At 39.8% G+C, this 13,212-nt stretch overlaps 2 protein-coding genes across 3 annotated transcripts in view; both read right to left on the bottom strand.

Moving 5' to 3' along the window:
* The window catches only part of MAP2K5 (mitogen-activated protein kinase kinase 5), a 271,359-nt gene that overhangs the window by 54,285 nt on the left and 203,862 nt on the right, over positions 1 to 13,212 (bottom strand). For both annotated transcript variants that reach the window (XM_024997213.2, NM_001206770.1), the window contains 2 exons: positions 12,867 to 12,893; positions 12,523 to 12,555 (listed from right to left, as the gene is read on the bottom strand). In XM_024997213.2, coding sequence (XP_024852981.1) covers positions 12,523 to 12,555; positions 12,867 to 12,893 — 60 coding nt within the window. The remainder of the gene's footprint in view (positions 1 to 12,522; positions 12,556 to 12,866; positions 12,894 to 13,212) is intronic.
* Positions 9,078 to 9,505, bottom strand: LOC104973050 (HIG1 domain family member 1A, mitochondrial-like). The gene has a single exon (XM_059890769.1). The coding sequence runs from the start codon at positions 9,447 to 9,449 to the stop codon at positions 9,168 to 9,170; it is 282 nt and encodes a 93-aa protein (XP_059746752.1). The 5' UTR covers positions 9,450 to 9,505; the 3' UTR covers positions 9,078 to 9,167.

The raw sequence follows: 13,212 nt of genomic DNA, 5'->3' as shown, positions 1-13,212 counted from the left end.
ATCCACATACTGTTCAAGGGCAAGAACCTGGCAGGTCCGTGTCCTGAAAAATCAACAAGCCAGAACGCTATCCAGATAGACTCAGGGAACTTGCTGAAATCCAAAGTCCCCATCACCACACTGTGTGTCCTCCTGAACGTTCACTCAACTGTTAGTTAAAATAATTACTGCCGGTGCCACCCACACTGCCAGCTACAGATACAGGAAAGAACAGAACTTCCAGCGGCTTCACGGTGCAGGAGTGTCGGCCGTATCTGCTTACACATTTTTATAAACCAATTCAAAGGTGATGTCAGCTGTGAGTCGCAGGTTGAGAATTGTATGTCAAATTGTGCCATACCTGGTCCCATACAATAAACACAAAGACAAGAGGACTGAAAGCTGGCTAAAGGAGATACTGAATCAGTTTAAAATTAGCCAGTATGAGAGGAACAAAGAGAGGAACAGAGGGGGAGGAAGGGAGAGGAAGTGAAAAAAATAGAACTACATACTGTGAAATGAACAAGTTCAGTTAGAACGTTCATCAGGATTTGGAAAATCATAATGCCATCTGCTACTCTGGACCTCAGAACATCAGGGATCTCATGGGCCCAGACGCTTCCATTTCCAGGAGGAAGGAAGGAGTTTAACACTCCCTGGAATGCTGCCTCCGTTCTGGAATGGAGGCAACACCCCAGCCGACCAGTTTGGACTCTTTTGAGAACATTTGTACAGCTCACAGACATGTTCCCCCTGGTTTAGGGAAAATTAACGGCAGGCAAAATGATTACAGCGACTCGGCAGTGAGGCAGAGCAGTGTCCCAGCCCGAGCTGCTGCGTAACTGACCCTGGCATCCAACGTGGGCTCGGGGTGTATAGGTCCCATCACGGTGGATTAAACGAGCACTGTCCTACGGCTGGATAAGACTTCACAATAGAGCAACACATGTTAAATGACAGCAGCCAAAACTGGCCCCACCAGGCAACTGCCCATTCACAGAAGCTATTCACGAGCCTTCACCACCAAGAAATTAATTCATTAATAATACATCAGGCTTCGTGGACAATTCAAAGAAAACAACACAAAGCTACTTGTTCAATGACTGAAGATGCAGAATTTTCCCTGTCTAAAAAAACACACTAATCTAATTGACTTACCAAGATCAAGATCATAGGGATGTTTATGCTAATATTTTGATTAGTAAAAAAGAAGTAAAAAAAAAAAATCTATCCACTGAATTCATTCAGTGCCACTAAGAATAAAAATATATATATTTTTCAGCAGTAGCTAATAAAATCTGATTTTATATAGCTGTATTTAAAAATTATTTTTTCCCACTTTAAACGACTATATTTTTCAGACTATCAGGAAAATTTCTGTTTTTAACTTGCTTCTTCTGTTACATTTTAAAAATTTCCTTCCTTCTTTCTCCTTCCTCCCAACAACTCATAAATATGAATTAAATATAATTATAAATGAACAGAACATTAACTTTTGGATTACTGCTGTGTTTTGGTAGAATGTTAATGTCATTTCTAAAGAAACAGTTATTAAAAAAAAGAAACAGTTATTACCAAAAGAAAAAGTAATTACTAAAGGAATCATGGCCTTAATGCTAACCTATTTTCAATCTTCAAACCACTCAAACTGCATTAATTTAAACATACTAGACTTTTCAAAAGAAGTATTAGATTTCAAAAGATTGCCTTACATAAAAGAGGAATATCGGTTTTCAGGATCCCAATTATACATTCCCGACATTCTGAGACAGAGATCTGGTTAACAATACTGCAGGAGGATACAACTATTATGTATCTACTTGTATTAACTTACCAAGTTTCTAATGCCTCCCAGTCATTAAGTTGTACAAGTCACAAATAACATGAAATCCCACATCATCAACACCCATTTAAGCCAGTGGTTAGAGTGTCAGCCACTGTGGTGGGAAGCTCCAGGCAGGCATGGGTTGTCAGACAGCTCAGGCCATCGACTCTTGTCTCACTTAAACTACCTGCAATTTACGTTCTATGAAAGCAACTGGCCACCCTAGGATGCTGGAAGCAGGAAGGGTGGGGGTATTCCTTTTACTCTTGGCTAACTTCAGAAATCAGAATTATGGTGGAGGCCCTCGGGCGAAAAATGAATGGGTATTATTCCCTCTGGAGCTGGTTAATACCACTCTTTGAATTCCAAGGAGGTATTATGAGACAGCCAAGTTCACACATCCACACCCCTACCTCCACTCCCAGAAAGCACCTATGTGCATACCCTAGCAGCTTCCCAGTTAACCAGCCCTCAGTCAACCTAAGAAGGAGTGATTCTCCATGAAGGAATTTTTAAAAGGTAATAGTGGTTTAATAGCCAATCCTTTTGTATACATAAATCTTTCTAAAAGAAGTCAATCTCCTCCCTGCCAACTTAAACAGAATATGCAGAAGAGAATTCAATTCTTTTTTACAGGCATGGAGTCATTCTTATAGACAGTGCTGTGTTGTAATATACTTCTGCCCTGGGGGCATGTCTGCAATGCTTTCTAAGTTGTCTTCTTTTACAGTTTTGAAAAATAATCTCTCCCTTTGATGCCAGAATGTTCAGCTGTCACTTTTTGCTTCTATCAAGGCAGTTACAGTGTAATAAAAAGAGCTGTGTCCTTTGGCCCCCAGTTTCCTCATCTGTAAAACAGTGTAGTGGGAAAGCAATGTGACATTGGGAACACAGTGGAAAACAGCTGGTAAATCATAAAGGTTAAGGCCAGACTTGTGAGTTTTGATAAAGGACTGTATTTATTAGCTAAGTATCTCCTCATCATACACTATTATTTTTTGGATTTGGTTTTCTGAGTCTTAAAAAAAGTAGTAACTTCTTATAATTACACATAAATTTCATTCAACAAATACTTATGAATAGATACAGTACTAGGAAGACAGGCAATAAAAAAGCCTGGGAACTTAAAACTTTAGCTGATGTATTTCTTATAATTGAGTCTGAAACAGGAATTGATAGTTTTTCAAAAAATAACTTTATTTATTTTTGACTGTGTTGGGTCTTTGATGCTGTGTGGGTTTCTGTCTAGTTGCACAAAGCAGGGACTACTCTCTGGGTGTGGGTGTGGACCTCTTATGCAGTGGCCTCTCTTGTTGCAGAGCATGGGCTCCCGGCCACGTGGGTTTCAGGACCTGTGGCTCGTGGGCTCTAGAGCACAGGCTCAGTAGCTATGGCGTGTGGGCTTAGTTGCTCTGAGGCATGTGGGATCTTCCCGGATCAGGCATTGAACCCGTGTCTCCTGCATTGGCAGGTGGGTTCTTTACCACTGAGCCTCCAGGTAAGCCCGGAATTGAGTTTTGAACGAGGTGCTTAGTGCTGTCCTATGAACAAAACGCTAATTATCTCCTCTGTATGTGTGTGTCTGTGCCCCATCTCAGTGAGGCCCTGACTGCCCATGCCAAACGCTTCTCTGATTCCATCCTCCCACTCTCCCCTACGTCCAATTATTCACCAAATTCAGTTTATTCTATTTCCTAAACACCCTGCAAACATGCTAAGGCTGTCCTAGTGAAAAGTCTGCATACTTTCTGATCAAGACTATAAGCACAGTAAATTCCTGTTGTTCCCAAACCACTTTCCACAAGCCTGTCAGAGTGACTTTTCTAAAACACAAATCTGGTTCTGTTGATTCTCTGCTTAAAACCCTTTCACCCACCCCCTCCTCTTTCATTTCTGCAAATGCTTTTGGGTACAATGTTTAAAGATTTTTCTAAACCTGGCTGTTGCTTCATCTGTTTTAATACTTTGCCAAGCACTGCAGCCATGCTGAACTCCATATGGGCCTCAAGTATCTGTGAGGCCAACTCCTACTGGCCCTGGGGCTTCCTTTCTCTGTAGAGCCCACTGGTATATTACCACCCGCTTCATTACAAGCTCTCTTCTCTGTGTATCCCCTGCACCTTGTCTACACTTTGGGTACACATGGAATTTATAAGGGGGCTTCCCAGGTGACTCAGTGATAAAGAATCTGCCTGGCAATGCAGGAGACGCTAGAGACTTGGGTTCGATCCCTAGTCAGGAGGATTCCCTGGAAGAGGAAATGGCAACCCACTCCAGGATTCTTACCAGGAAAATCCCATGGACAGAAGACTCTAGAATTTATTGGCTGCAAACATCATTAAATGCCTTATCATACATGCTCATTTATGTGAGTAGGTAAAACAGCAGTCACTGTACTCCTCTGAGAGCTCATCAAGTCTCATACCACTTACACTAGCTGCAGTTTAAAGCTGGTGATGGCAGGGAAGCCTGGCAGGCTACAGCCCATGGGGTCGCAAAGAGTCGGAAGTGACTGAGCGACTGAACTCAACTCAACTCATATATGATTGCTTACGAGCCTGTCCCCTTAACTAAAGCAGAGCCTACTGGCAATTGTATCTTAACTAATTCCCTATCCCCTGTACCTAACTCTGGGATTAATACAGGTTTACAGAATGATTGTTTGGGCTATAATCAGTGGTTTTCAAACTGTCATCTAAGGAACTCTAAGGACTTTTATGTGGTTGCCAGAGGTGGGATGGGGACAGTGTGGAGATCTAAGCTTCCTAACCTGTGATCAAACCAGAAAGGCCTCAAAGTTAAAATATATATACACACACACACACACACACATATATATGTATATATATATTTTAACTTTCATGTGTCAAAGGACACCATCAAGAAAGTGAAAAAACAATCCATAGAATGGGAGAGAAGATTTAGAATCGAGTATCCAGAGTACATAAAGAACTCTAAGAACTCAAAACTAGTAATTTAAAAATAAAAAACAATTTAAAAAGAGAAAATGCACTTGAATAGAAGTGAAAAGAAGATATTCAAACAATTACTAAACACATGAAAATATGCTCAATATCATTAAGTCATAAGGGAAATGCAAATCAAAACCACAATGAGAGACTACTTCATATCCATCAGAATGACTACAATTAAAAAAAAAAACAAAACTGAAAATAACAAGTGTTGACAAGAACATGGAGAAATCTGAATCCTCATACATTGCTGATGGGAATGTAACATGCTACAATTGCTGTAAAATGCAGTTTGGAAGTTCATCAAAAAGTTAAATACAATGTTAATACACATATAAGAGAAAACAAAGGCATAAAGGATGTATAGAAAGAGTGTAATCGGGCCCACCACTGGATAGGTGACTATGGGTGACCCTGGCATTTTCCGGTACTTTACTTGCCTATGGTTTTCTAAACATGTACTACTTGGATAATATTAAGCAATAAACGCTGTTAAAATGGAAAAAAAAAAAAGTTAAACAGGATTTTCGTGTGACCCAGCAATTCCACTATGGGGTACATATAACCAAGAGATTTAAAAACATACATCCACATATAAATTTGTACACAAATGTTCACAGCAACATTATTCCTGATAGTCAAAAAGTGGAAACAGCCCAAATGTTAATCAACTGATGAAAGACAGACAAAAATGTGGTACATCCATACAAGGGAGTGTTACCTGACCATAAATACGGACAAATACCTCAACATGGATGTACCCTGGAAATATTACGCTAAATGAAAGAAACCAAACACAAAATGCCAGATATTACATGTCCAATTTTATATTAAATGTCCACAACAGGGAAATTCACAGAGAAGGAAAATAGATTAGTTAGTGGTTGCCAGGGATTGGAGGAGAGAGAGGAACCAGGAGTTACTATTAACAGGTACTGGGTTTCTTTGTGAAGTGATGAAAATGTTCTGGAACTGAACTGTACACTTTATAAGAATGGATTTTATGTTATATAAATTATACCTCAATACAAATGTCAAAGTTAAAAAATAGAAAACAGAAATAAGTTTCTCTATGATGATCTGTACTTAGCAGTCCTTTTCAGCTGGACAGGACATTCCACACATTTATTCTGATGCCAGAACCACCCTTATCTTGATTACTGTAACTTGTAATATGTTTCAAACTCAGGAAGTTTGAATCCTCTTTGTTTTTTCTCCCCCTGAGACTGCTTTGGATACTCTGACTCCTCTGCATTTCCATATAAATTCTGGGATCAACTCGTTCATTTCTACAAGAATCCACTGGGATTGTATTGAGTCTTTAGAGCAGTTGGGAGGTACTGCCATCTTAACAGCACTAAGTCTTCCATTCCATGAATCTGGGATATTTTTCTGTTAAAGTCTTTTAATTTCTTTCAAACATGTTTTGTAATTTTCAATGTGGAAGTTTTCTACTTCTGTTAAATTTATTCATGACTATTTGATCATTTTTGATGCTAACTAACTTGAATTGTTTTCTTAATTTCACTTTTGAATCACTCATTTTGGGTTACTAATATGAAGAGTTACAACTGATTTTTCTAGCTGTGGCAAGCGGGGGCTACCCTCGAGTTGTGCTGTGCAGGCTTCTCACTGTGTGGTTTCCCTTGTTGCGGAGCACAATTCTCTAAGGCTCTAAGGCTGCAGTGGTCTGTCATGAGGGCTCTGTAGTTGCGGCTCGTGGGCTCTGGACCACAGGCTCAGCAGTTGTGGCGCATGGGCTTAGATGTCCTGTGGCATGTGGAATCTTCCTGGACCAGGCAGGGATTGAACCCATGTCCCCTGCATTGGCAGGCAGAGTCTTAACCACTGGACCAGCAGAGGAGTCTCACAACCAATTTTTTTGTGTTGATTTTATAACCTATTATGTAGAAGATACTTCTGATCATGACTTACAGGAATTCACTTTTTCCTAGTAAAAGGAATAAGTAAACAGAGGTATATATCAGAAATTTGTTAACTGTCCTGCTGAGCACCTACAGATGTTAGAGAGAAATTTATTTTTAGCTGTAATATGCTTGAAACACATATATATACACTCAGTAATAATCCATTTTTTTTCTGGCTGTCATATTTTAGATATCCTGAACATTATGAAATACATCTGTGAACTCAAAAATGACTTGCCAGACAGTTTCAAGCCCTTCTGTCTGACATTGGACCTTGTGAACTTCTATTCATGCTTTAGGACCTAGCTTAAATGCCACGTCTCCTCAAGGCCCTCTCTTAATCTACCCCCAGAACACACACTCTTCTGGTAGAACAAACCCTCCTGTTCCTGGGTTGTACAGTACTCACCCTATGCGGAAGCATAATTACTCATTTCCGCACCATTATCTTTTCCAAGTCTGTGGCTGGGTAGGCTCACGGGGGAAGTGCCCACTTCAGTCTTTGTAGTTTCCAGCACCTCAATTCACTGATTTCCTGGCTGGCTCCAGCCAGCCCTGGATTTCGGTGACTCAGCTATCACCTCTCTGTTCCCATCTACCATCACCAGTGTGGCCAGTCCTTTGTTGCCAGTCAAACTGGGAGCCCAGGTGCTAGGGAGAGCTCTGGATGGCTACATAGCCTCCTGGGTCCCGGCACACCGCATTGGCCCAGGATCTGCGACTGTGCCTCTGCCTTTCTACCCTGACTCACCTAATTTGCAGTTGACCTGGGAGCCTTGCCCAGAAGCCCAATTCCCTCTGGTCTTGGAGGCTGTCCTGAGCATGGTCTGGTCAACCTGGGCTAGTATACAGTCGGCACTTTTGAGAACTATCTGCTGAAATGAATGAACACATGTCCACTCATTTTACTTCATCAGTCTTATTTGCTCTTCTCAGATGAGTGTGTTTGACCTTACACATAGCACTTGGGTATCCAATTTCATTTGATACCTTTCAGTTTTGCTATCAGTCACTGTGAGGAGTGTAAAGACTGAAGACAAGATGATCAGATCATCAGGCTAACAAGGAGTCACTGACAAGAATGTTAGTAGTCACTAACAAGTCAAGTCACCACAGAAAACAGAGGTGATCACAAGAGAGAACACAAGAAAAGCATGAAGCAGATCAGCATATCCTTGTAGGGCCATTTAGTCTGGGAGCAAATGGTTCTATACACCTCAAAAAGCCCAAGCATACTGCTGAGTGCCAAAGCAAAATAACACAGGCAAAATGGCTAGGAAATTCACTAAAAGAGAAAGGCAGGATCCCCACAATTCTATAACCCTATAGGACATCAATACATCAAAGTTTAGTTCAGTGCTGTGTTCAAAACATGGACCTGAGTCATCAAGAAAAGGTTACGATACAATGAAACCTTTATATCAGTGAAAAATGGAACGCACCACACTTTATCAATAGGGTGCCAAAAGCAAAAACATTTTAGAAACATTCTTTCTTTCTTTTTTTTTTTGATGTGTTCATTTACTTTAATAACACTACATTTACCATCTTATCACCATGGAATGTAAATTCAGGTTAGGTGAGAATTCACAAGTACAACAAAGCATTCTGTGATATACCAAAGTTTGTATAATGTCTGACCAAACCAGCTTGCTCATCAATGACTTCCATTGTAGGGATTTTATTTAGTTGATGATACTTTTGGAGAAAATAAACATACTGCACACATTTAAAAAGTGTTTTTCATTTACCTTTGCATTAGCACTTAAAATACATGTTTCAAAATAATTTAAAATTATTCTAATATAACAGCAGCAAAATATAATTCTGCAATTACTAAAGAGCTAAAAGGGATCCACAAGTTAAGTTACTCTCGTGTTTATGATTCTAAAATAAATACTACTTCAAAGTGGCTCTGTTACCAGCTTTTTAGTTTTGGTTTAAAAACACACACAGACTTGCAGGGAGGTTTATAATGTTGTATTCCATGCACTGTTCTGAAAGGGTTCCTCAAGAGCCAACCAGCCCTTAAAACAGTACTCAGTTCACAAGGCCGTCAGAAAGTTACATTAACTGGGGTAAATAGGATTCCTACATTATATCAAAAGCATATGATATTCTGCAGCAACTGGGAGCATTTTCAGGATTGACATGTTGTCTTCTTTAGAACTAATTTCAACAGAAGAGTTTAAGAAGGTGGACAGGTACCACTATCAAGTGTATTTAAAAGTGACATGTTTCTTTTGTGCTGGTCTGACTCCCCTGAATGACCTAGCTAGTGAACTAGTCACCAGTAACCTGGTCACCAGGCAAATCAAGCCTGCAAGAAAGGAGACCAATTTTCAAATTACCATGTTCTTGTCTGACCCAAACAATTTATTTTCAGCATAAACATATAACCTCAATATGAGATGTCTAACTAAAGCAAGCACCACCAAGACGACCAAGACAGCATCTCCTCTTCTAAGGTTTAGGTTTCCCCCAGAATTCTTGATACAGGGAATAGCCCATACCAAGAGTCATTGCTCCCACAACAAAGCCTTGGGCTGCCACACGCATGTGGATCAGGTGAACAGACATTTTAGTATGTCCCCTGCTCTTCAATCTATATAATCCATATGCAACAATTGCTGCAAAACCTGCCATTCCAATGGGGACAAATGGTGCCTCTCTAGCTTTTTGGATAAGTTTAGATCCCTGATCTTCATCATATGAAGAAAGAGAAATATCTGTGTCGCTTGACATAGTGATTGAAGACTCTCAGACAACTTCAAGACGTTTCAGGTTCCTACCGTATTCTCAGAAACATTCTTTCTAAAAGCGCACATTTTCTCACTGATGTCAGAGCTTAAAGCAGTTATCAGTTACCTTGACAGTAAGGGCCCCCTTATCTCCCAAAGACATCAGATGGCCAAGGCAACACGACACACACAGACACACAAGACTGACAGCAAACTGCAGTACTTTACAACTCAGGCATTCAAGGACTTGCAGTGGACCTCGTTATAAGTTTTACAGTAAGAAGTTCTTTTGAGAGAAGCAACTTTGAGGCAAATACGGTGACTCTAAGACAGCACTCACATGCTGAGTTAGCCAGGTCCAAGCTGGATTTTTAAACTGCACCCCCCTCCCCCCGCCGCCCTCCTGGTTCTTTGGCTACCCTTCCAGTTCCTATTCTGTGGTTCAAATTTCATGTTCATGGCTCTTACTCCTCTGGTTTAACTTTTGGTGTCTTCTATCTGGATCTAAAATGGCTAACTCGCTTTGTCCCACAATTCCATCTCCTGACTCCCAACTCCTGAGGTTCACCCCTGGCTACTCTAGCACCACCTCCTATCCACATGATGTTGTTTTATTACTTCTTCATTCTTTGCCAGGCCATGCTAGGAGGTCAAGGGACAGCCACATAATAATAAATAAAGTACATTACACTGGGCTTTGCTTATTAGCTATTTTGTACATGACTCCAAATATACCCATCTTATCTGAATTACATTCCTTTGAGGGTGGTCCTTTTTGATTGTTAATTTTTTCCTAAGAGAAACAGTATAGGCTCATTGGAGAGCCATTTTATAATGGGGTATATTCCATACCCAAGGAGTAAGATGGTTCAAATCCTGGCTGGTTATACTGACTCAGAAATAGAAGCCCTAAATGTCAGATGTAAATGAAGATAGATAGTTAATTGTCCTCTGGGATCCACAAGGGCAGACTTAGCCATTGTATTAATAGAAGAGGTTCTCAAACTCTATTGTGCAAAATTACTTGGGAAGCTAGGAAAATGTAGATTCCTGGGCTCCGTTCCTAGAAGGTCAAATTCAGTGATTTAGGTCCAAGAGTCTGCATTTTAAACAACTGTCTTAGATAATCCTGATGTAGTTAGTCCTTGAACTACCCATACCCTTTGAGAAGCACTGTTTTACAGCAATGAGAAATCTAACAACCGTGGGACAAGCACAGTAATGAAAGGATCCCACCAAACCCTCCTTTCTTAGAAGCTATGACGCACCTTGCCTAAGGCAGGTCATCTGGCCAACTCATTCCTAATACTCTTATTACCAACCATCAGCTGGTTCCAAGATCAAGTTCCGTTTGTTTTAAAGATATATGTGAATTTCCCAAGTCTTCATAAAAAAAGATATCAATGTTTTTAGATAAAATGGGAATAGATGTCTCAAGTTACAGTTTTCTCTCACCTGAGGAAGAAGCACTATAAAGAAAAACATACTATTTAAGTTATAAGCTATTGTCCTTCATCACATAGACCTTCTCTCCTTAGAAAATCTCCCTATGATGATTTCAAAAGTCTCAAGACTTTGCCCAACTCAAACAAGTAAAATATTTTACATTTAATAGCAATCACTGCTACTTTAAATAAGGAATACAAATATCCATTTGATCCAGAAAATCTTCAAGTGAGCGCTCCAGCAATACCTGTATTATTGGAGAATATATCTGTACCTGAATGTTCTGATGCCCAAGAGTCTGGCAGACCAAGAACAGTAGAGCCCAGGAAATGTGGCAGGCTGCGCACTTGACTGGGTAGGCCAAATTTCCCGGGACACTTTCCTAAGCAATCCTGAAGGGGGAGCTCAGGAAAATCAGTTTAATTAGGAGAATTCTGATGGGGATGGGAGGCCTTCAGAATCTAAGATGACAGAAGACATTGATGAGCTGTTAGATCCAGGAGGTCTGTCTGATATTTGAGATAATGGGGCCTCCATTTGTTTCCGGATGGTGCCTTCATTTCTGCACTAACATGGTTTATGGCTTGCATGGGATATATGGACTGACTGATGCAGCCATTAAGGATGCTGGAGCCCATTCTTACTATTGTTGTGATATGTGTATGTGTTTTTTTCCTAGGAGGATCTTTATTTTTTCTCCCAAATCTCATAACTGGTTATACAGATGTTTAATTGAGAGGAATAATTATGAATTACGATTTTTTTTCTTTCAAACTTTCCTATCTGAAACATTTATCGCCTTCACTACAGGCATTTCAAATATTGTAAAATTAAAGTTTAAAAAATAAACACTGCTAGCAGGCGAGCCCAAGCCCAGAAAAACTGTTTCTACAAAACATCAATGTTTCTTAATTGGAATCGTGTATACCATAAGACTGCTAATTTACGGAAAAAAAGGAATTCAAAGTCAGAGTCAAAAGTAGAAAGCTGACTGAGAATGAAATTCAGGTAGCTTAACTCCATGAAGGCAAAGGGACAGTGAAACTTGATGGATAAGGATGATCAGAGGTAGGGTGACTTAACATGTGAGAATACCAGTTACAAGCACAAAAAGTCAGGAGTATGTTCAGGGGAAATGCCTAATGAGGAATTAAAGCTGAATTGTTGACCTAGAGCTTTTCAACGCTTTTGTCACTCTGCTATGCTTTGGGTAAGTAAAGCAAGGAGGACAAATTTTATCCAGCTTATTTCTGCTGTTCAACTCTGACCCTTGTCTACTGAATGACTTTAAATATCTGTTACAGAAAAAAAAAATGGTACCACTTTAATTTCCGGCTCCATCCCCATCTGGCCAGAGAGAGGATAAATTAATATTATCATGTTTCGTCTTTAGGGCTTCTGATACCCCCAAGGACCAGCCTGTAGGATAGTCTGTTTTGGCAGAGATCCTCAGCCGGCATCAGAAGAGCGGGATTCAGGACAAGGCCAGTTCACGTAACACAGCTCAGAGCCATACAACACAACTTGCTCTGAGGATGTTGGGCACTGTGCTTCATTAGGAAACAAAATATAAGCTTTCCACACCATTAGGAATGACTTTAGGAGTGAAAGCACATAAGACGATGCCTCACCTCATCAACAATGCACTGCAGAAGCTGGAGAGGCTGCAATGGGAAAGAAGAGAGGAAAAAGTATTAGCCTCTATGCAATATCTTTACAGTGGAGTGGAAAGAAAAAATCATTAATGCAATAAAATATAGCAAGATTAATCAACAACAGCAAACTCTTATAAAAACATTGATGCTCAGGATGTTCTATTATTTCTAATGGTACCTAATCTAATACAGGCAGTTAAAGGTTTGCATTTTCTTCAAAATGCAATTTGCTAAGTTTAAAACAAGGCATTCAAGCATGCAAAGGAAGCAGCCATCAGGAAAAAGAAAAGTGAATTTTTTTCTGAACTCATAAAGCTTACCATTAAAGATCCCTGGTTTTTCTGAATCTGAAAAAAGGCAATATGTAATTAGCATGTCATAATCAAAATGACTCACTTGGACACATTATGATCACTGAGAGAAAATTATTGCATTGCTGGTGGCAATTTGTGGGCATGTGTTAACACAATTTACATAATGAAAATACACAAATGTTAATAGCTCGCTTCTCATTTATAGGCGAAAGTCAGCAGAATGTTAATTTCACACAACACTTTTTAGTACCCTCCAGGTTGTATTAGAATAGGGAGAAAAACCATAATCCATTTCAAAAGGCTGTTTACGATTCAGATATAAATAATGTTTTATATTGCTAGATTGTGAACA

This window comes from Bos taurus, chromosome 10 (genome assembly GCF_002263795.3).
Source record: "Bos taurus isolate L1 Dominette 01449 registration number 42190680 breed Hereford chromosome 10, ARS-UCD2.0, whole genome shotgun sequence".
Taxonomy (NCBI): domain Eukaryota; kingdom Metazoa; phylum Chordata; class Mammalia; order Artiodactyla; family Bovidae; genus Bos; species Bos taurus.
This window is presented reverse-complemented; position numbering and strand designations above follow the sequence as displayed.

Coding starts and splice junctions, on each gene's coding strand:
- LOC104973050 (XM_059890769.1), bottom strand. CDS start 9,449: ATGTCAAGCGACACAGATATTTCTCTTTCTTCATATGATGAAGATCAG.